The 21,954-nt window shown below is 49.3% G+C and overlaps 12 protein-coding genes across 12 annotated transcripts; 4 read left to right on the top strand and 8 right to left on the bottom strand.

Annotated features, from left to right (window-relative positions):
• Nucleotides 1–532: 532 nt before the first annotated feature.
• N7479_009014 (uncharacterized protein) lies at nt 533–808 on the bottom strand (the record flags this gene model as incomplete). The annotated part of the gene is made up of 2 exons (XM_057256707.1): nt 533–621; nt 691–808. The coding sequence occupies 2 exons, from the start codon at nt 806–808 to the stop codon at nt 533–535; spliced, it is 207 nt and encodes a 68-aa protein (XP_057104165.1).
• Nucleotides 809–919: 111 nt separating this feature from the next.
• Nucleotides 920–1,500, bottom strand: N7479_009013 (uncharacterized protein; the record flags this gene model as incomplete). Its single annotated transcript, XM_057256706.1, has 3 exons — nt 920–1,085; nt 1,124–1,368; nt 1,435–1,500. The coding sequence occupies 3 exons, from the start codon at nt 1,498–1,500 to the stop codon at nt 920–922; spliced, it is 477 nt and encodes a 158-aa protein (XP_057104164.1).
• A 221-nt stretch (nt 1,501–1,721) lies between these two features.
• Nucleotides 1,722–2,892, bottom strand: N7479_009012 (Gfo/Idh/MocA family protein; the record flags this gene model as incomplete). The annotated part of the gene is made up of 2 exons (XM_057256705.1): nt 1,722–2,782; nt 2,856–2,892. The coding sequence occupies 2 exons, from the start codon at nt 2,890–2,892 to the stop codon at nt 1,722–1,724; spliced, it is 1,098 nt and encodes a 365-aa protein (XP_057104163.1).
• Nucleotides 2,893–3,366: 474 nt separating this feature from the next.
• N7479_009011 (uncharacterized protein) lies at nt 3,367–3,993 on the bottom strand (the record flags this gene model as incomplete). The annotated part of the gene is made up of 1 exon (XM_057256704.1): nt 3,367–3,993. The coding sequence occupies one exon, from the start codon at nt 3,991–3,993 to the stop codon at nt 3,367–3,369; it is 627 nt and encodes a 208-aa protein (XP_057104162.1).
• A 635-nt stretch (nt 3,994–4,628) lies between these two features.
• Nucleotides 4,629–8,731, bottom strand: N7479_009010 (uncharacterized protein; the record flags this gene model as incomplete). Its single annotated transcript, XM_057256703.1, has 4 exons — nt 4,629–7,771; nt 7,836–8,044; nt 8,104–8,222; nt 8,276–8,731. The coding sequence occupies 4 exons, from the start codon at nt 8,729–8,731 to the stop codon at nt 4,629–4,631; spliced, it is 3,927 nt and encodes a 1,308-aa protein (XP_057104161.1).
• A 1,432-nt stretch (nt 8,732–10,163) lies between these two features.
• N7479_009009 (basic secretory family protein) lies at nt 10,164–11,129 on the top strand (the record flags this gene model as incomplete). The annotated part of the gene is made up of 1 exon (XM_057256702.1): nt 10,164–11,129. One exon carries the CDS (start codon nt 10,164–10,166, stop codon nt 11,127–11,129), a length of 966 nt encoding a protein of 321 aa, XP_057104160.1.
• A 469-nt stretch (nt 11,130–11,598) lies between these two features.
• N7479_009008 (mitochondrial 54S ribosomal protein mL44) lies at nt 11,599–12,807 on the bottom strand (the record flags this gene model as incomplete). Its single annotated transcript, XM_057256701.1, has 1 exon — nt 11,599–12,807. One exon carries the CDS (start codon nt 12,805–12,807, stop codon nt 11,599–11,601), a length of 1,209 nt encoding a protein of 402 aa, XP_057104159.1.
• Nucleotides 12,808–13,046: 239 nt separating this feature from the next.
• N7479_009007 (uncharacterized protein) lies at nt 13,047–13,479 on the top strand (the record flags this gene model as incomplete). Its single annotated transcript, XM_057256700.1, has 3 exons — nt 13,047–13,115; nt 13,172–13,354; nt 13,422–13,479. Exons 1-3 carry the CDS (start codon nt 13,093–13,095, stop codon nt 13,477–13,479), a joined length of 264 nt encoding a protein of 87 aa, XP_057104158.1. The 5' UTR covers nt 13,047–13,092.
• Nucleotides 13,480–13,611: 132 nt separating this feature from the next.
• On the bottom strand, nt 13,612–14,909 carry N7479_009006 (ribokinase family protein; the record flags this gene model as incomplete). Its single annotated transcript, XM_057256699.1, has 3 exons — nt 13,612–14,474; nt 14,529–14,789; nt 14,849–14,909. The coding sequence occupies 3 exons, from the start codon at nt 14,907–14,909 to the stop codon at nt 13,612–13,614; spliced, it is 1,185 nt and encodes a 394-aa protein (XP_057104157.1).
• A 385-nt stretch (nt 14,910–15,294) lies between these two features.
• On the top strand, nt 15,295–17,124 carry capA (adenylate cyclase-binding protein; the record flags this gene model as incomplete). The annotated part of the gene is made up of 5 exons (XM_057256698.1): nt 15,295–15,341; nt 15,467–15,719; nt 15,783–16,084; nt 16,141–16,370; nt 16,415–17,124. The coding sequence occupies 5 exons, from the start codon at nt 15,295–15,297 to the stop codon at nt 17,122–17,124; spliced, it is 1,542 nt and encodes a 513-aa protein (XP_057104156.1).
• An 811-nt stretch (nt 17,125–17,935) lies between these two features.
• N7479_009004 (uncharacterized protein) lies at nt 17,936–20,376 on the bottom strand (the record flags this gene model as incomplete). Its single annotated transcript, XM_057256697.1, has 2 exons — nt 17,936–19,957; nt 20,113–20,376. The coding sequence occupies 2 exons, from the start codon at nt 20,374–20,376 to the stop codon at nt 17,936–17,938; spliced, it is 2,286 nt and encodes a 761-aa protein (XP_057104155.1).
• An 839-nt stretch (nt 20,377–21,215) lies between these two features.
• N7479_009003 (uncharacterized protein) lies at nt 21,216–21,887 on the top strand (the record flags this gene model as incomplete). Its single annotated transcript, XM_057256696.1, has 2 exons — nt 21,216–21,342; nt 21,391–21,887. 2 exons carry the CDS (start codon nt 21,216–21,218, stop codon nt 21,885–21,887), a joined length of 624 nt encoding a protein of 207 aa, XP_057104154.1.
• Between the last annotated feature and the right edge of the window lie 67 nt (nt 21,888–21,954).

The following is a 21,954-nucleotide window of genomic DNA, read 5'->3' as shown; positions in this document are numbered from 1 at the left end:
GATAGATGGCCAAAGAACATGATACCTAGAGAGTTGTCACAGCACTAGCCTGCCTAGTCTAAGAATTATCAGCATTCTGATATGATGTTGTTGAGAAGAATCCTATGCAGATATGCAAGTCACCATCAAAACACCTTCGAAACATCCGGTGAATATTATTCCGTCTGTATTCCATGGCTCAATAATCCAGAGATCTTTTTTAGCATTCGTCAGACACCAATATCTCTTGACGGAATTGTCCTTTGCACACATGAAGTTACCCAGACTGAACTCCCCTGTATGGACTTTGGCAGATCGATGACCCCACGCTCTGTTTCTATTATTAGAAGTGAGCAACTCTTGCTCGAAGACACTTCGTGGAGCCAAAGATTTTGGGTAGAAGTCAAAAATAGGTGATAAGTCTGTGGCTTAGTCAATTGAGGGAGTTGGGTGAGAAGGGGAAAATGGGAGAAAGCCCAAGTGCAGCCTTGGAAGGAGCTTCCCGTATAGATATTTACAATCGTGCCTTCCTTATTAGTTCTGTTGATATTCACTATATCGAGTCATCCGATGTATTGACAAGGAGAAGCTCTTCAGTCCCCACTGCTTCATGTGCCAGGCTATATGATCTGGCAACGGGGCCTATAAATCTACATAATAATCAGCATATTGAGCATCATAAGCCAGCTCACACAACATGATCCCACTCACTAGCAGTACAAAAAGTGTCAAGATATGTCAGTAAATCATCATCCCCATCTATCTGTACACTTTGCGCTGCATCTTTTGCGTCAAAAGAAAATCCATCAAGGTAGAAAAGTTCAGCCATTCTTGCATCGCGAATCAAACGTAAATCCCCATCGGAGGAACCATCAGCTTCCTCTCGAATCTTCTACCAGAGGATGCTCTCAATAAAGGAAATGGGAGTATCTTGCGGATCTTATCTATTTTTAGCACGTTCTCGAGCAAGTATGTCAAACTTATATTGAAATTCCCCAAGCAAAATCGCAGTTTTATCTAAGTATGGGCTCTGATTGTTATTCCATGACTGTGCAAAGAACATGTACAGTAATTTCGGTTCTCCTATAAATGAGGCCACAAGTTTTCTAGGTATACCTAGCAAGGTCCTTAATATTATTGCTACGTGCTGTCTGACGGAATACCCGCTATAAGGGAAGCAGTCCTAGGAAGATTCTCCATCTCGTAGATATAGAGGAGTCGTAAATCGCCTAAGACACTGAGATACTTGCACCTAGCAAGAAACTCGAAATGAACTGCCTTGGCAAGGCTGATATTGCCTATATTAATGGTAAAGTTCTCCTCTCGAAACTGGAAGAGCTTGGACTTGTTGGGTCCCGCTGTTATGGTATAGCGACGTACTCCTTGCATCTGTAAAGGAGTGGACACGCCACCAGCATGAACAATGGCAAAGTCGCCGCATTACTGTCTCATTACAGTTTTGTTTGAGCTGAAGAAATTATTGATTGCGCCCTCGTGGCTGTAAACAACATAAGTCGTCATCTTAGGGAATGGTGATAAGAGAAGGGTACTATATAGAAAGTCGGGTAAAGAAGAGGAGATGCTCTTCCATTTTATGTACAGCGTAGTAGTATGGAAGCCCATATAGATTTGTTTCAGTGGTAGTATATTACCACTAAAAGCTAAAAATTGCTGATCTTATGCGATTACAACTTTGGAAATAAGAACGAGCAGGGCTGGTATGAGACAAATCCACGGCCTCGTCACTCTCCAGGATATATTGTGTTACCCTGTCGTCGAATTTCATCCATGATATCCATCATATACACCGTTTCAGCCCATGGCATAATCCTGCTCTCTTTCCGGCCTTCGAGGATATCAAGGGCCGTCTGTTCAGCCTCGTGAACAAAGCCACGTCCCAGAGTCGGAAACTCGTATTTCTTCCCTTGGCACATCTCCCTTGGGAAACAAGCACGACCAGGATTCCCTTCCTGCTTCTTCCACACCGTAAAAGACTCCGGTGCAGATGGTGTCCTACCTTCTATCTCAACGTAACCATCAGTCCCATGTACAACAGCAAAGACCTCACCAGGAGCACCGAGGGATTTGGTAGTTGAAGTAACGATACCCTGCTTTCCACTCGAGGAATATTGCAAAATTGCACTGGTAGTCACTTCAACTCCTTCTTCGTGGGTTTGGGCGGCCAGAATGAGCGGCATCTCTGCCTGGTCAGGCGTATTCCCACCTAGCGCCAATCTTACCCACGTAAGTGAATACACCCCAATATCTAACAATGATCCCGCTCCCAATTTCAGGTTGCGGTATCGGGATGTGGGTGGAAGTGAAGCAATATCAACACCAGACGCAAAATCTGCGAACACCCGGAAGACATCCCCGATGATCTTCTCTTCATGGAGCAATCGCTTGAGCTCAGTGAAAATTGGTCGATGTCGGAGCCACATTGCTTCTGCCACGTATACATTCTTCTCACGAGCAGCATTGAATATCTCCTTGGACTGTTTGGCATTCAGAGTGAAAGATTTCTCGCACAAGACATTCTTCCCCGCAGAAATCGCCTCCATGCAATCGCGATAATGGAACGCGTGGGGAGTTCCGATATATACAATATCCACGTCTGCATCACGATAGACTTCTTCATAAGAGCTATAGACCTTTGGACTTTGTTTCGGGCAGTATTCTTTCGCAAATTCTTGGCCCTTCTCAATATTTGAACTGCCAATAGCTTGGACAACGTGTTCTACTTTTGCTTCTGGCCAGTCCAGAACCAGATCCTGCACAAACCATGAGGATATCATACCGGTGGCTTATGGAAAGCGTTAGCTTACTACACACCAATGATCAACACCGAGAGCCCTCGGAAATGAATTCAGACTTACCAATGATACCCCACCGGATCTTAGGTAGGTTAGACATGATGTATATATTCTGTGCAGTAGAGGATTGCGAGAAAAAACGTCTACTATGTTGCAGCAGATGGAAGAGATAAAATTTGCCTAGATGTTCTGGGGCTCATAGACAGCCCATCAAAAATTCTGTATTACACACCTGGAAACCAAAATCCGAAGCTCCCCCGTAATTTAATCAAATATGTAGTTCTACCAGAAGAAATAATCTCGTCTCTTGCCCGAACTCCCGTGAGCCCCTCATCTTAGGGCATTATTGTATCGAGACTTCGGAAACCGAACTCCGCGTTCAAAGCGCACCCCACTAAACAAGACCTACTCCGTACGGAGTATTCCTTCCATTTTTATCTACATACTCGATGTCTCTGCTACATTTTACTGATATGTCAAGCCTATTACACACTTCAGGTTTCATAGCAAGACATAATTGTCCTTTATTTTCGGTCTATATCTATTTCAACACCACCCAACGCCTATTGGATCTCTACTCCTCAGGAAACCATTCCTCGTGCTGAAGCCTAATGATAAAAGCCCCTTCAATAATCGCCTCAGGCGGCGTATCAAGCATCCACTTCCAGAGATCCTCCAAAACATTACGATCAATCTGCTTCTCATTGGGATCACCAACAGTAAGAGTAACGAAGGCAAGGCTATTAGGCCTCTGAATCCGCATCTCAGTGACTGGCGAGGCGGGGGTATCCATAGTGCACATAGTATTCCCGTGAATCTCAAAGCTCTTAGCGAACTGTCTCCACTGTGGGCGCCATAGCTCGAATGTATCTTTCCAGGCTGGGTCGATACCACTATCTGCAAGAATAGCACACATGCTCCAGACTAAGTGCGTAGAGTTGACATACTTCTCAAGGTACCCGAATACACCGGGTTGAACTCCGTTTGCGCGGTGGAGCTGGAAACGAAACTGGTTAAGGCTTGTTCCAGGTGCAGGGTCAGGGAATGAACAAAGGAGAGTGCCTGGGGGAGAGCCGGTACGCTCGGCTCGACGGATAACATCTTCCTTGGGATCAAAGGCTTCTGCTGCCTCGATTGGGAAGCGTTCAGTCTGCTTTGGTTCGGACTGCTTTGTAGCTTCGGTAAGTTTCCAAAACTTCATGATTGCGAGATGGCCTGGTACTGGTTGAGACTCGTGTGTGAAGGTAATGCTGCTGGGCTAGAGAGCCGAGAGTGATATTGATGCGATACAATCTTCGAGGCGAAGAGGGTGATTTATATAGCCATGAGAGGCTATTTATGCACTTTAGCTCTTTGTACGTTGATAATCTATTTGATCGCAAAAATTCTCTTTGTCGTCTTTGTGTCTATATAAAGGCAAACTTGGGCCGCTATAGCACAATACCTTTGTGCGCGGGGCTTGTACCTCTTTATTTACCAAGTTGTAGGATCCTCCCGATCCTGCCATAAATGGTCTCACTGATGAGATCGACTTGATCGGTCTGACATTGGGTTGTTGATCGAACTACAACTTTCGGACCCATTGACGGGAGCTTGGAATTGGAAGGATGTCCCTGCCCGGATTGATAAGACAAACGTCCTCAGATTGAGCCAAGAGAAGGGTTTAGGTATATCTCGTCAAGGAATAATAATACAAACATGAATTTTCAAAATAAATATGGAACAAGAACTTATGTACACCGGGAAGCCCACGGCCTGACACGCCACCACGCTACCGAGTAATTAAACAAATACACATGTAGACCTGAGCCGAAAAAAAAAAGAAGAAAAAACCAATTACTGAGTCCTTCTGGCCATGAAGTATGTCAAAAGGTTAAGGGATCCTTCACGAGGAGGCTGCGTGACTTTTTGCACTCGTTCAGATCCGAAAGTAATGTTCAAGAACGTGCAGAGCTCGGTGGCATTCTTCCTGACGCCGGGGCGCGGGTGCCCGAGCTGCTGCATGACCACAGCACCGATGCGAGCCAGAAGCTCATCGTCGATATCAATACCAGGGCGAGATAGCGCCTGCTGGATAGTACTCAAGCCCATGATGGTAGACCGGTATGTCTCATCATTTTCTGCGTCTGCTCCAAGATTCAGACCCTGCAGAACACCGACAATTGCCGTCTGGGGCAAAGTCAAAAATACCAGTTTCTCTGCCACTTCCTCTAGACAAGTGACGAAGTGAGATGTGGACTCGTAGTGGCGGCGGGCCTGGATGATAGCTGCCATGGCGCGAGTGTCATAGGGGTGGAAATTTTCACGGGTCCGTAGGAGCATGGAACGGATGGTGGCTAGGACCTGTGTCTTCACGTCGTGGTCCTTACGGTTGGAAGGCGTTGCTTCCAGTTCGGTGAATAGAGCTTCCAGCAACGCATTGTAGTCCTGGCTTTGGGGTACAATCTCATCACCGTGGTATTGGATAAGACCCTGCAGCTTCCGATACCCCGAGGGCTCCATGGTTCGAGAGAGGATACGAGCCAGGCCTTTACGGATCATTTCCTTGGCATTAGCCGGGTCCTTGGAACGTGGGCTAGGGCTGCGGTGACGATCAACCCACTTTCGAGTGCGTCGTGTGGAATCTTCAGACATCGTTGATTGGGAGAAGGTCGACTGGGAGAGTGTTGATTGAGACATTGATTCAACTAATCTCTGTCTCAAAACTTCTGGCGAACGCGGTGTAGGTTCGTTTGCCGTCACTTCTTCGAGAGCACTCGGTTTAACTGCAGAGCGCGGCACAGCGAGCAAGTCCAGAGCCTTGGCCAGGTGTGGAGTCGCATTCTCATTGTTGCCATCGGCCCGGCTCGTTCCCAAACGAGGCTCTTGGGGAACCTCAATATCCATAATATTAGAAGCCGCTGGTTGGAAACGGCCTCTTGTTGGTGATGGACTTGGTTGAAGCGGTGTCCGGCGAGTTGGAGATGGAGTTCGAACTTCAAGGTTCATACCAGTTTCCTGTCTAGGGACCAAATCAGGTGTAAGGTTCCTAGCCGAAGTGACCACCGAGGCTGGGGTATCTTCGGATATGAGTTGAGGCTCTGCTTCGCCATGCTGAGTTTGCTCAGGGCGGCTAGGGGACGACTTTGAGGGGGAAAGATTTCCCACCGAGACGGAGTAGGCAGGAGTCTCATTTTGGTCCGTGGTGGGGGTGGTGGGGTCTTCGTAGATCACCATTGACTCAGGCTGGGGCTTGGTTGCAGATGCAGGACCAGAGCCAAAGACCAGATCTGAATCATGCCGAGCGGGAGACACGAGCGGGGGAGATACCGCAAGATCTGGCTCAGGGATGTAAGGTGGAGGTGCGGCAACAACAGGTTCATCTAGTATTATTGGTTCCGGTTCTTCAACAGGAACCGAGTCGGCGTGAGGGCCATGTGGTGCCGAATACAGAAGAGGCTGTGATGGATTAAGTGGAGGACTTTCCAACACGATAGATGCTGGGAAATGTTGGTCTTCAGATGGAGTGAGGAAATTTCCGTGACGGGGGGTTCTTGCAGATGGCAGGTTGGTCAGGCTTTCGTTCGAGTCACTTCGAGCGTGACTCGCAGCCCTTAGATCACTGTGGGACTTGGACTTGGACAAATCGAGCTTCTTCGGCCGGCCTTTCGTTGTAGTAGCTTGTGCTGACTCATGCGGGCGAGTGCGAGGAGCCGTTAAGGGGGGCTTTGATGTAGGTGTTGATGTTTTGGATCGTATGGCCCGGGGGGAAGTTGTCGCTTGTCTGATAGATTGGGTACTACTAGACTGGGCTCGTGACTCAGGGCGACGAGCATAGGGGTCTGCGGTTGCAGGGCGACTGATTTCTGGCCGTCGAGGCTTCATGGCGGGTCTCATAGGCGCAGAAGACAAAGAGGAGAGAGGGGCCCCAGTGGGTACACTTCGAGTGGAGGCAGCAGTGGGTGGCTTCGCTTCGGCAAAAACTGGCTGAGCTGACTCGGAGCGAGAAGGCATTTGGGCCTTCTTCCGGGCAGCAATAGCTTCTTGTAAAGCAGAACGACTCTTAGCAGGGCTCTTTGCAGGCAGTGCAGCAGGTGCACCTTTTGAGGGCGGGTTGGGGTTTGAAGAATCCTTTTCCAGCAAGGTTCGCGACTTGGGATCGAGGTTATCTGCTATCACATTGGCTCGCTCCGGCCACACGCCGTAGAAGGTCCAGAAGGTACTCCGGGTTGCTTCGCGCACACCAGGGTTGGCATCACCCAATCCTTTTACGATCGACTTCTCGATGAGCTCAAGGCCACCACCATGTTCAACTGCGCTCTTGTGATGAGCCTGGCGGGTGATCAAAGCTTTTAGCCACCCTGTAGCGAACTGACGCACTGCAACATTTTTATCCTGGGAAGCGAAAGAGACGTGCTGCAGGAGGCGAACGCTGAATGAAACATTTTGAATGACGACTGCAACAGTAGCATTTCCGTTTTGAGCGGCAATCTTTTTCAACGCTGAGCAAAGTTTCAACAAGTTCTGCATGATAATCTCGACCATTGGGTCAATTCTAGGGCCACATGTTCGAGCAATATCTTGGATCAAAAGACTGCCGTTGCTAGACATTGTGGTTCGTAGAGAGTTGAGAACCTTTAGGATGCCGTCAAGAAGTGTCTTTACTGCATTGAGATAGGTCTGCGTGAAGTCGTGTGGCGCGTTGCCTCGAGTCAGTCTGCGGAAAAGAATCACATTCTTTTCACGCTTTGACCAATTATCCTCAGATTCTCTTCCCTCAAACCAGGGGAGCATATCGCGCACAAGATCATCAATGTCCCTTGCCGAAGCAACATCGAACGGTTCCAAACCATCATCATCTTGCAACGGTTCCTGGGGTGCTGGCATCGGAGCCGGTGTGCGAGGTCGGTTGACAATTGGTGGGTCTGATGGTGCAGAGGAGGCTATAGGTCGCTCACGAGTAGCTCTGGAAGCTGGGCGGGTCTTCACAGGCTCCATCTCTGCAAGCAAATTAGTACACTTAGCGCAGACATCCAAGGATATAAACAGAATCGAAATACTAACCATCATCAGTGTGTTCCATAGCATGTGAACGTGACGACATCACCGAAATCGAGCGTTCAGCCCGAGAGATTGGACGCGTGGAGGATGCAGTCTCGGGTTCAATGGACCCTAGGCCAATTCCCGAAAGGATAGCATTCGCGATGGATTTCCTTACACCACGTGCCGCCATTTGCTTTTGCAGGTCAGACTTCGCTCTTGCGGGGCCAGTTCTGAGTTTGGTTAGGGGCAATTCGATGAATATAATGGTTAGAGGAATAGCTTCACTCACCGGAACAGATCAATCACGACCAACTTCGCCGTATCTCGTACGGCGCTGTCGGCGTCCTCTAAGCACGAAACCAGCGAAGGAACATATTGGCGGAACAATAAACCATGGTTCTTCGTCATCTGCAGGTCGATATTAGCAACTGAGACAAGCCTTGCAGGATGCATAAGCCTACATTCGCCAACCAAAGCATGCTCATTTCTTTCGCCCGATGATTTTTCCCGACCAGCGCAACTTCCAGAACATGATATTCGACTTCGTTGCCTGCAAATGGCCACAGTTCGGTGAATATCGACGCAGCCTGGGCTCTTATGCGTTCTTTCGGGTCATTGAGACGCTCCAGCAGAATGGGATATAAGCTCTGAGCCTGATGAACAATCCATTGCTCCTGGTCTTGGATTGCAAGCCGCTTGAGGAGGTGGCCGAGTGTGGAAAACCCCGCTCCAAGGACAGAGTAGTGTTGGGAGCCGATGGCTAAGCGCAATGTTTCGAAAATAGGGCGAATGGCTCCTTCCGGGACATTTTTCTGTTTGATATCGGATTTGACACTAGAGAGGTAGGCGATCTTTGAATCAACAGACAGGTTGGGGTTCTTGAAGGCTGCCAGTAGTTCTGCTGCCTTCGCCTCCATTGTCAACACCGAGAGATAGATTTCAGCTCGGGTCAATAACGGAAGGGAATGGACAGAAGAATGAGATTGTATGTAATAGATGTTCCAGAGGAATCAAAATGCGACGAGGCTAATAGCGGATAGGAGAACAGACTCCCGAGGTTGGATTTTGATTTGTCACTAGTCACGGTGAAAGTTAGTAGCAGATTCTGCCAGTGCAAAAGAGTGATAGGTTAGATTTTGAAAACAGAGCAATTGCGACAAAGAAAATAAGATAGAATGGACGTGTACAGGCAGTGAGGGCATCAAATGGTTATAGGCTGGGGATCATCGCAAAAGCATACGGGATGTCGGGAATAAAGGAATGGCGGGGAACACAACGGAGGGTTCAAAGGTGGAGCGGAATGTTCGTAACGTACAGAATGCGATGAATTAGCGACAAGCACAAATATGAGCAAGAGCGCAAAGTTGACTTGGATATGGTGGGGATGTTGAAAAGCGGACGGAGGGAAAACAAGGGGCGATAAGCGCGTGATGATAAGCGCGAGGGATATAGAGGGATATTAAAGGGGTGCCTTTAGGTAGGGCTAAGTTTTTATTTAAGAGGCTACTATTCCTAGGATGTATCAAGGTTTATACCTGTCCCTGTCTATGGATCTACACTGCTTGCATCCGAGGTTGTGCCCAAAAGCATATTAACAGCCCAACATGCTTTGTTTATTACCTTGGGATCACGCGTCGCAATGGGCAACCAACATCGTCATATCTATAACATCGCATAGTAAATATGGATTTGGGTTGAAAACAAAGCAGAATAGTATTTGCCAAATAGAACTAATTTCCAAAGTTAAAGCAATATCTTGCCTATTAGTATATTCCAAAACCATGGCATCAAAATAGTACTTGAACCCATAGTATAACATGACTAGAAGCTGTTCACTGTATTGTTCAACGCACATAAAAAATCAATATGGGGCTCATCTAACACACAATCTATTACATTTTACTCCGTACATTTCTTTTCACTCCAATCAATGTGAATCAAAGCGTCCTAGTATACCCCACGAGATCGTCAAAGTGGAGCATGGCGTCTACTAAGGATCATCGGCGCCGACAAGGTGTGTATTGAAGGCTAGACTAGAGCATTCAACTTTATTTCTGTAGATCACAACAGTGTCTTTTATATAACCCCTGAAAAGTTTGCGTTTATGCATTTGGTAAACCTACATGGATGTCTCTGTAGGTACATGTAGATCATGCCTTCCAAACCAGGGCCAATACGGGTCTAGCCAGCATCACGCTCTTCCCAGGAACCCCCGCTCGCAGCCAAACCTAGACATTTCATACACCTCAGAGAACCTCAGAGAAATATAAAAGAGGCGAATTCGAAAACTTTAACAAAAGACATCTTCCCAGTTAATCGCTATCAAATCGCTATCAAACCAAATACACCATGACAAGCTCCGCCCCCGCACCTCGTCCCTCCGCAATCCCCAAAGACAGCTCCCAAAAGCAAGAGCCACAGGCCTCAAGTGGCAAAGAAAAGCAAACAAACTTACCAACACATCCCACCACACAAATCCCGCAACCAAAGCTCCGCCTTCACGTGGAACACCTACGCCATCCAGCCTCAAGCGCCTTCCTGACCTTGATCCCAGACGTCGCATCAACACTCGACAATGCCCTAGAAAACATCGTCAAATACCTATACACTCCACCCCCAAAGTCCGGAAACCTCCCCCACCGACCCACCTTCACACCCAGCATCCCACCAACAAGATCCGTAACCGTCTTCCTACGCGATTACAGCGGCGTAGCCTACACAACAGGCACCGAGCTCGACGACGCGCACAAGGAAATCCATGTCTCGCTCCCATACGTCCAGCACTGTACATCGGGTCCATCGGCGAAAGAAGACCCGCTACACGAGCTGGTCGGTGTCTTGACCCACGAGCTCGTGCATTGCTATCAGCACACCGCGCCGCCTAGTCGCGAAAGCAGTAGCGAGGACATCCCCCATCCGCCAGGCGGGCTCATCGAGGGCATAGCTGACTTCGTGCGGCTCAAGGCTGGTCTGGAGCCGCCGCATTGGAATCGGCCTCTGTCTGCTGCAGAGCGGCCGCCGAAGTGGGATGCAGGGTATCAGCACACGGCGTATTTTTTGGCGTGGATTGAGGATGTTAAAGCTGGGAGGGGCGCTGTGGGGATGTTGAATGATCGGCTTTTGAGGGTTGGGTATGTTGGTGAAGGGGAGGGGGAGGACGTGGGTAAACAGGGTATCGGGTTCTGGAAGGGTCTTTTCGGGGTTGGGGTGGCAGAGTTGTGGGAGGAATATGGGCTGTATCTGGATAATCCTACAAAGGTGGGTGCTGGTAGGAGTAGTGGGAACTGGGAGGATGAGATTCTTAACCCTGAGTGATGAGATGGATGTAAGTTTCAGAATAGGCGTCGGTAGGTCGATGTGGTAGTTAAGATATATAACTAGTAGGGTCAAAAGACCAGAGAGCTTCCATTAACTTTGATTTTGTTTGCATTCAATAGATGTCTGAGATCAGTTCTATATTTGGATGGCAGGGCCAAAACGAAGGCCATGACATGCCTAGTTTTGCCAGGTGTCTAACTGGAGAAGAGTAAAACAGAGTTAAAGAAAACAATAAGGGAAATTTCGAGAAAAAAGACACCAGGTGAATCGAAGGGATTGGAATTCCCATAATGTACAGGATCCAGTCATGCAGGAGACAGGATAGATGACTCTTTTTACCGCCGGCCAGCTTCCCATGCGAAAGAATAGCACACCGGAAAAAAGAAAAGCGAGATGATCAAAAAAAATGGAGACATGAAATAATATACCGTGCCTTGAACCAAGGCATCCCATTGCACCAAATACCTCAAACAATGACCTCGCCCAGATCAACGTGTACTGGCTTCCACGGCGCAGCCGATGGCTCCTCCATCGCACTGGGAACGCGCACAGAAAGCGGGCTGTAGAGGTACCAACCCTTGAGCGCGGCAACAGCAGCACGCTCACGGCCCTCCATCAGACTGGCGCCAGCGCCCTCCCCAAGCTTATCCTGGCCAGAGAAGATACCGACCACAAAGACGGGGTGTCTGCTCTTACGACCAGTCTCACTGATGACCTTGGCGACTGGACGCTCGAAGCCCTCGCGAGCGCACAACCGGGTCAAGTCACGGGCTGGTGCCTGGAAGTTGAACAATTCTGAGATGTTGAGGTGTCGTGAAAGGAAGTGTTGCTCGAAGAATCGCTTAGCGGCGGCGCGGCCGGCGTGCAGGTAGATGGCGCCCATAACAGCCCGGACGAACTCGGCGCTCGCTTGCTCAGTGGTGACACCTCCGGTAGTTTGTTTGATGCCCTTGAGTGGGTCACCGAATTCATCATCATAGAAAATCTTAGAAGTGACCGTTTTCCTCCAGTTCTTCTGTGCTTCATATGGGCGTGCTGTCGGGTGGATCGGGCCCGAGGGAATCTCGGCGCCAGGGTCAACCCTCTCGAACTGCAACAGGCCGGGATCGACCTCTCCACCGGGCAACGCGGCCAGGTCGACACCCCATTCTCGTGCCATAGCGGCAAGAGTTTTAGGTCCAGCGTATGCGTACATGGCGGCAAAGATCACGGTCAAGGGCAGGCGAGGGTAGGTGCAAATTAGGTGCTCAGTTGCGTAGTAGGAAAGGAGGTCGTGACCGAGAGTAGCCAGCGAGGCATTGTTGAAATTTGGGTTCGGATCTGCTGACGCATCGACTAGTGTCCGTGCAAGTGTCTCGACGGGTAATCTGGAGGGTAGGTAGAGTCGAGCGTGGAGAGCGGCAAGTTTTGCAGATTGTTTAGCTGCTTCGACTGGGGGAGAGGGATATTGGAGTTGCGAGTGGCGGGTGTGGGAATCCTTGACAATTTGAGCCAATTGCTCGTCCAAAGCTGCTGATTCCTCAAAAATCGCTGTGGTCTGATCATCACGGGCTTGGACCGGGGGAATGGTCGATTGATACCGTTGTCCGTAGATGTGTTGATGCAGACGGTTAACAGTCCGAGCCCGCGGTGAAAGAACTGAACTGCTCCATCTTTGGAGTTGCAGTCTCTTCATTTGGGCGATTGTATTATTCTGAGGGTCGTAAAAAGATTGTACAGTGGACAGAAGGGATAATCGCGACGCAATCAATTAGCATACCATCAACGAAAGAGAAGAGAAATTGTCGCGGCAGTCACGGGATGTCCAAGGTCGTGTGAGGTTGCGCTAAACCCAAGGCAGACTTAGCGCCTTGGCATCAACCTGCGACCGAGACGGCCCTTTCGGCTTCCACCTTCGAGAACTACCAGCCTGACGCTCGCTTTATTTTTCTAACAACCCTTCAATTACATACTCGTCACAATGGGTGGAGGTGGAAAGATCCCGTATGTACCCATTCTGTTCGTGACCGCACCAGGAGCTAATCGATTCGATCTGGCAGGTACCCCAAGGAAGTCTGGTCCCCCGCTGGTGGTTGGTACGCCCAGCCAGCTAACTGGAGGGCCAACACTGCAATCATGGGCGCCTTTGTGATTGGTGTCGCTGCCGTTGCCTTCAGCCTCAGCGCTGAACGGGAATATCGCGACAAGATGCCCGAGCCCGGCCGCTTCTTCCCCAGCCGCTAGTCCGTTACCCGAACCCCATGTCACTCGGTATACCATATGCTGACCTTTACTTTTCTTTATTTATAGCTGGAGTAAGCAAATTCGGGAACACGAGCAACAACAAGCCGCAAAGAACGACTCATGAAGAAGGTCCAAGATACTGGACGGCGGTTGTAGGAGGATTTTCAGCAGGACCCTTTCCATTTCGTGTTTTTCTACTATTTGATCACTTGTGTGCTGTACGACAATAAAAGGGCGTTTATTATTCGGCCGTTGGTCAATTGGCCAATAGATGTCTCTGAGGAGCCTCTTCAAGTGTCCTCAATAATCGCTGCGTGTACAGGCGGACCCGTTCCGTGAATTCAGTCTCATTCCACAATTCATTTCCATTTCCATCAATATCGATCTGCGGCACACCGATTTGCTCGACCACAAAGCCAGCTGCGACGGTTGCGCAAATGAGTGCCATAGGATAATGTTGGTAATCACCCCAAGACTCAAGGGCTTTCTTCCAAGTTCCAGAGTTTGATAGAACAGAGTCAATGGCCTGGAATGGCTCTCGGCCTGCAGTCACCATGCCCTGGGCTAGAGCACCAAGGAAAGAGTTGCCCGCACCAGTGGGGTCAAGCACAGGCGTAGCACCTGAGGCATCGGGTTGATGATATGCGGGGAGCCAAATCTTGCCGGACTTTGAGTAGGCGTAGCTACCATCCTTTCCCGCCCTGATAACCAACATGCCGTTTCCATCGGGCCCAATGCCAGAGTCTGTAATCCTCTGGACTAGCTTCTGGCCTTCTTGTCTCTTCTCGGTCCAACTAGGTTGATCAAACATCATGGCGAGCTCCATGTGGTTAGGACTCACCACATCCACGACTTTATTTGCGGCGAAGAACTTGTCCTGTTCTTCCGGAGTACAGAGATCAGGCACTGGCTCCCAAACGAAGATAGGGCGCTGAGAAGCATGAGCGGCAGAGGGGGTTTTCCCTGCCTTTTGCAATTCATCTCGTCGCTGCAGAATATTTTGCACTATAGACATACAACGGGATGCAGAACAGACCATATGGAATGTCTTGGACCACACCTGTGTATCGGACAACATTTCAGGCTCGAGTCTCAATTTTGGAGTCAAGTATTTGAAGTCTGCCTAGTCAGTTACTGTATGCAACCCTTCAAAATATATCATGAGGAGCTTACCCCGTTTCTCGTCCGGATGATACCCATTCCAGGCTCTTGTTGTTAGCCTGCTAGGGTCCTCTCTAAAAACGCAGGATGTGTTCCATGATTTGATTACATCAAGTGTCTCAGTGGGGAAATCGGAGCCAACATCCACGATCCAGCTCACAGATCGTGCATACTTCGAGCCTGAGACCAAGCGGGCGCCCACGACTGCAAATGACGCTGCACCACCGAGAATATTCTTGACACCGGGTCTTGAACCCCCGAAATCAATATCATCTGCATAACAGTGCACCTGTGAGTCTACATCCCACTTAGAGGGACGAGATAAACCATACCAATTATAAACATTCCTAATGTGCAAAACTCGACCTCAGTGGGCTGGTCTTGGGCCACCATATTTGCAACTAGGGCTATGTATAGATACGCAAAGAAGACGGTCGTCTAGAGAGACAAAGAAAACCCACAATGTTGAAGTGTTAGGAGTTTGGCTATCGCATTATTACAGTGGATCATATGGTGGTAATATAATTACCAAATATACCCCGCAACGTCATTTGCATCTGCTGGTCCCGCTGTAACATACCATACCACGTCTAGAGTCGTCATCTGCGGACCTCAGGAGCTCCGTTTGTCTTCTTCCCACTCCCTATCACCCCGTGTGTTGTTTTAGGAACTTGAAGCCCTAAATCATACCAAACAGCAAGGGATTCTACTTTTTGGTAATCACTAGGTTTTAACCTACCTAACTCACCCCTTTTACCATTCCACTTCGTTGCCTATCATGGCGTCCGGCGGCCATATGCACAATTTCACCACCCTCATCAAGCGGTATGTATCTTTGATGCCAGCACTAGTAGTGTTTGACCTATGCCATTTTAATTTTAATTTAATGGCTGCTGAGCTATTTGGTACCTCCATCCGGAATACTTGACTGACATTGGACTCATCTACAGGCTCGAGGCAGCAACCTCACGCTTGGAGGATATGGCAATGGCATTTGATGGCCCTAGTGCGCCAAAGTCCTTGACTGGCTCTCCCTCTGTTCCTGCTGTTCCAGAACCCCCCAAGCCTTCCCCTCCTCCGCCCGCAGCCCCTGTGGCTCCCCCGGTCCCGCCGCAGATCCAGGACTTCGATGCATTGATCAAGGGAAATGTTCAGAACTTTGTCAACTTGGGAGAGAAAATCGGTGGATTGGTTGCCGAACAAGTATGTTTTTAAGCAATTGTGGGGACTTGGGCTGTTGTGAGTAGTTGCTGACTGGACCTATAGTCCAAAGCCGTACTTCAAGCCTTCCAAGCTGAACGCACCTATCTTTTCGTTGTGACAAAGGCCAAGAAGCCTGACACCCAGCCTCCGGAGTTAATGACGGATCTGCACAAAGCTTCCGATAGCATTAACAACATTCGCGAGTCAAACAGAGCTTCGCCGCTATTCAACCACCTGAGCGCTGTTGCGGAGGGTATCATTGCGCTCGCTTGGTTCTTTGAAAGCAAGCCCGCGGAGTATGTCACGGATATGATCGGTGGCATTGAATATTATGGAAATAAGGTGCTGAAGGAGTACAAGGACAAGTGAGCACTCCCGTTAATGACGTTTTGAAAGAATTCACATATTGACAGTCTGACAGGGATAAAGTACATGTTGAATACATCAAAGCCTACTATCAAAACTTCAAGGCTCTTGCCGAGTACCTCAAGAAACACTTCCCCCAGGGTCTGACCTGGAACAATCAGTCTGGCATTGATGCCTTGGAAGCTTTGAAGCAGGCCAAGGGCGGACCTGCTCCAATCAGCGGCGGTACCCCTCCTCCCCCTCCCCCTCCTCCCCCAGTCCCAGCCCTCAACGTCCCCGGTGGCGGTGCTCCTCCCCCACCTCCGCCTCCTGGCATCCCCCCGCTCCAGCCCCCGCAGCACCAGCAGCAGACATGGGCGCTGTCTTCGACCAGCTCAACCAGGGCGAGGCTATCACCTCCACCCTCCGCAAGGTCGACAAATCGCAGATGACACACAAGAACCCCAACCTGCGTGCCGGATCAATCGTTCCGGAGTACGAAGGCTCCAGCGCCATTCGAGGCAAGTCGCCAGCACCTAGCAAAAAGCCCAAGCCCGAAAACATGCGCGCGCGCAAGCCGCCCCGCAAAGAACTCGAGGGCAGCAAGTGGCTCATTGAGAACTTTGATAACCCTGGCGAGATCATCGAGATCGCCGCACAGCAGAACCAGTCCATCCTCATTAGCCGCTGCAACAAAACGATCATCAAGGTCAACAACAAGGCTAATGCTATTGCCATCGACAACTGTGTTGGTCTCTCTCTCATTGTGGACTCTCTCGTTAGCAGTCTGGACATCATCAAGTGCCCCAAGTTCGCTGTGCAGATCGACGGCACGGTCCCTACTCTGTTGATGGATCAGGTTGATGGTGCTACCGTTTATCTTGGCCAGCAGAGCCTCAACACCGAGATCTTCACTAGCAAGTGCTCCGCTATTAACATCACCCTTCCGCCGCCGGAGGGCACTGATGAAGATACCAAGGAGTGCCCTCTGCCTGAGCAGTTCAAGAGCTACATCAAGGACGGCGTACTGGTAAGCGAAATCGTGGAGCATGCTGGTTAAGCTAGCCTTGTGGGTTGAAGAGGACCAGGAATTTTATTTTCATGGACTCAAAGGAATTGTAATACATCATGTCGGCCAGGTCAAGATCACATAGTGTTCTTCTAAGGTGGCTTGTCACTTGTTATTTTGGATAATTTATTTGCTGTATCTAGCGCTCTGTAGGTATAGATTGCAGGAACTCCTATTCTTTCACAAAATCCCACCTTGTATCTTTCTATAGTGAACACTTTTGATGTGAAAACTCCATAGATATATATATACTGTCCATGTACGATATTTGCAGACATGAAAATCAAAATCGCGTAGCAACGCAGTTAACGCAGCGATATATATGTAACCAATCCCAAAATTCGCCAAGTTCACCCAACTAAATAAACTTAGTGTAGACGCCAAAACTGCACGAAGAGAGAAGAAGGTACCAAACCAAAGAAATATATAAGTGGGGGTATAGCCAACAACCTATGCGCCTGGGATCCCCAATGTATCCATGAAGCAGGCAATGAAAGCATATCAACTGTACATCCAAGTGATAAAGAAAAAGAAATACACAGATCGCTTGGGCGTGAATCAGGATGAATAAAAAATACTGGGTGCTATTATGTTGGTTAGTACTAGTACAAACAGGAATGGCTGCAAACCAGTGCGCCTATTGTCATGCTGTTCTGTGCTGTTCTTCAATGGTGGCGCAGACAGGAAATGAGGTCACATGTCAATTCAAGATCAAGATGCACGTGAGAGATAGGTGATTTTATTGTAATACTGAACGGCGAGAGAGAAGTTCTTGGAAAATATTGCATTGGGTTGGGTTCGTTCAGCGAGGAGTGTGGTTGTGAGTGGGAGATGGTCGACCAGAGAAGCCCGATTTGCGTGGATGTCGTTCATCTACTGTGGAGCGCGACCTCTGCACATCGAGGGCGCGGAGTCTCTTGGCAAGTAGACTCTCGCTTGGTTCTGGACTACTTGGATTTGAAGGAAGAGGGTGACGTCCGTAATCCTCGCCCTTGGTAATCTCGTTGCACCGAGACACACTATGCGAGGGAGGTGGGGTTTTAGGGCCACCCGTAACATCTGTGGGTCCTGGCATATCTGGGTGGTGACGAGAGATAGGTGCCTGGTCCATACTCCGTCTGCGGGAAGATGATTCCTCTCCCGGGCGCGTAATTGCGCTCGAAGTGCTCGAGGTGGAAGACGAAGACTCTCGGGAGGGCTTGTACGGAGTGTACCGAGGCTCTGGATTTTGGATCTCATTCCGCAGTTTCTCCTTACCATCCGGAACGCGGTTTGCAAACACCACGCGGATAGTCGAATGCAAGTAAAAGCGACCGCGCGTGGGACAACAGATGTTCAAATGAATGAGGTATCGCAAAATGGGTTTGTCATGAGGGTCTTCTGTGGGATTCAAGGAAGCTTCAGGGCGATCTGTCCCCAAGTTCTTCCGTGCACTGAGTGGCATATCAATGATCGGACCTGCCGAATAGCTGCGCTGCCGAATGAAGGTCTTTGTGCCGGGTTCCATATCACTGAGATCGTATGGAACTAGGAAAAGCTTGACCGCAGTTTTATGCGGGTTCTTGATTATGATTTGTAGTTGACCTTGTTGCGGAATCCGATAAGAGCCTCCTGGGGGACATTTAGGCGATTCTGACCTGCGAATTTTCTTTTCCCGGCGGCGTCGTGATTCACTAGACGTTGGAGTATCGCTTGCTCCTTCTGTAGCAGGAGTGGCTTCATGAGTTCCCGTTGGACTTGGATGTCGCCTGCGACGTCGAGTCGGATTGGGATTCTCTTTTGGTAAGGAATTTTCCAGGTCAATTTGTCCCACATAGGGACTCGGATTGTCGTCTGAGATTGAGCGGCCACATCCCGAGGTCGGATAGCTGTAGAAAACAACCGGAAATGTCACTGTAACATGTGGCGGACATTTGAGATGACGTTTGCATCTCCCCTTGCCCAGGACACCGATCTGAGCCGTGAAATCCAGCGGTTTAGAAGGATTCATTGACATTCTCCCGCGCAATATCGACTCCTCATAAGACCCCACCATTGGTGCGTGGGGGTTTGACGAGATGTCAGAGACAAAAGATGGCCGTCTTACCCGCGATGGTGGGATCTGCCCTCCGGGGGACGGTGCGAGTTGAAGACTATATGCCGAAGTCAATGATCGGCGGGGCAAAGCTGTTTGATTGGTGAAGACATCCTGCTGCCGTCTAGGTGGAGACGGACTGCCTAGGTCGGGAATTTCAGTGTTTGGCGAAGAGAATTGGAGATTCCTAAACGTCTCTGGTGGCAAAGTGCGGCGACGGTTTGCTCTCTCCGAAGGCCCCGAAATATCCACATGATCAACACGGGAGGAAAAGTCCAAGTCGGTATTATTTGCTTGGTATACCAGAGGACTGGTAGGCGCCTTCAGAACATAACTTGATGAGAATGAGCTCACCGACGGTGCACGAGCACGAGCATCCACAATAACATCGGACTCATGATGTTCATTTGATATGCTTGTCTTTCGCAAATCGGGTGGCAAGGCCGGCGCTCCGAACCAGGGGGTAGTGGGAGAGCAGCTTAGATGAGCAAAGGGAGAAGCCGGACTCGGCTCAGTAAAAGGTGATTGAGGAGAATGTGAGTCATGGGGATCTGTGGCACCTTCTCTAAAATCACCTGAGTGTAGCGCTGATCGAGGTCTCTGGATATCGGCCGGCGATCCCAGTTCCTCTGTCGCTCTGGTGTGATGTTTTTGGTTAACAGAGCGGGATTCATGCTCAATTGTTACCGTTTGTGACCGGTTCCGTGAGATTTGAGAGACAAATAAATCATCGTTGCCTCCATCCAGGGACTATTGGTATGTTAGCCTATGTATAGTTCAGATAGATGTGTCGGCCTATGAAAAAAAGGACAAAGAGAAACCAGATGGAAATAAATAAAGAAAACGGAGACCACAACAAGTAGAGGTTTGCAATAGGGCTGGATATCATGGAGCGGTTCACATACCATGTGTTGAAGTCTCCACGGTGAAGACTCTTTGATATGGTGTATGAGCTCCTCCCGATCATTTGCCCACGACTTGGGCGACTTAGGCGGATTCAACTCTGTTGAATGCATGGAGTTGGTTGCCATTTCTGGGGCAACTATTTCACGGCGATTGAGATCTTTAAGCTGGGGCTGCTCGGATCCTGTGGTTGGCGGTTCACGCTGGCCATCGTCGGGTGACCATAGATAATGGCGCCGCCGATCCGGATCTCGAAACAGGGGCATGGTGGCGTGATAAGGGCAGACTACAAGGCCTGAAACGATAAAGATGACATTTCACCATCGACGTAGCACCTTTTGAAACTAGAGCCGAGGTGTGCCGTGGTGGGGGAGCTAGTTGATGCGGTGTACCAGGATGATTCGGGTATATGCTTTCAGTGATTCTACTGATTGGCGAGGAAGATAGCGCTTATATAGATGAGAGTACGTCCCACCATGGACCTGGCTTTCGTCGCTGCCTCCAAGTATGAATACCCAGTCAGCGCTGCCTCAAAATGTTGAATAGGGAGAAAAAATATTGAACAGGTCGTGTGCATTGAGACGTTGAATTGGGGTGGACACCCGTCGATCTCGGAGAGCCGGACTCAGAACGTCATGTGATGGATCAGTGACGTTGTGTTGCAACATTACTTGGGCAGAGAGCCCTATATTGTATGTCGTATATTTGCATTCGTTTGGGTCTCAATAATGATTTCAAGGCCCAATGTCTCAAAAGCGAGAGATGTTGGGAAGAAATCAAGAGAGAACAAAGACACATAAATGTGCATGCAGACCCGCTATAACGATAATAAAACCAGTGATAATGTCGTATATATCATAGACTAGATAATATTGTAAATATTGTAGATTCTTACCTGTTATCTTAATTTTTGGGAACCAAATTCAATAAGAAAAAAAAAGAGTGTTGTATAATGTTCAGAAGTATACTTAGCTGCTGGACCTGCTAGTGGCCGAGACCGATGTTCCGTGCGGAGATCGCCACTTTTTTTTTTTCTTCTCCGAAAGTCTTTCGATATTAACACACGTCAAGACAAAACACAGTTGTTGTTTTTTTTAACATCAACATGGCACCGAAACGCACCCACGACGGCGATGCTGCTCCATCATCAAAGGGCGAGCCCGAGGTTAAGAAGCGCAAGGGTTTTAGCGTTGGACCCGCAAACCTCCCAGATGGCACATATCGTCGCAAGAGTGAGTACGCCCCCAAAGCCATGCCTTGGATGAGACTGACAAAAACAGCCCAAAAGATCAAGAATGACCTGATCCACAAAGCCAAAGTGAAGAAGGCCTATGCCAAGATCAAAGCCGAAGAACTCGCCATCGCGCCTAGGAGATCCGTATATGATACCGCCGAGGGGGACGAAATCAAGACTGGCAAGGATGATGAGAAGACTGTCGAAGAGGCAAAGACTCCAGAACTTCACCCGGATCGCATAGCCATGTTGAACGAGCCCGAGCCTGAGCCGGCACCTGCATCTAGAACGGAACGGCGCCCACGAGGCAATGGCAAACAAAAGGAGCGCCGGCCAAAGCCTTCTGCGTTCACAAAGGAGATGGAGTTTGCAGAGCAGCGGAGGAAAGCAGAGGAAGCGCGACAGAAGGATCGCCAAGCGAAACAAAATGAGCGTGAGGCTCTGCTGCGCGCGAAGCGGCCGGACCAGTTTGGGAAGAGAAGATTAGGCAGGGAGAGCAACGCGCTGCTTAGTCGCGTGCAGCGGATGGTTGGTAATAATTAGAGAGGAAAGGCAAGAGCTACACATGCATGGTGTGGACTATGTTTTCATGATACCCGGTTATGAAAAA

The sequence above is a fragment of the Penicillium vulpinum genome (genome assembly GCF_028829585.1).
Source record: "Penicillium vulpinum strain IBT 29486 chromosome Unknown utg000004l_segment0_segment0, whole genome shotgun sequence".
Classification (NCBI taxonomy): domain Eukaryota; kingdom Fungi; phylum Ascomycota; class Eurotiomycetes; order Eurotiales; family Aspergillaceae; genus Penicillium; species Penicillium vulpinum.
The sequence above is the reverse complement of the archived record's forward strand: the minus strand, read 5'-3'. Positions and strand labels throughout refer to the sequence as shown.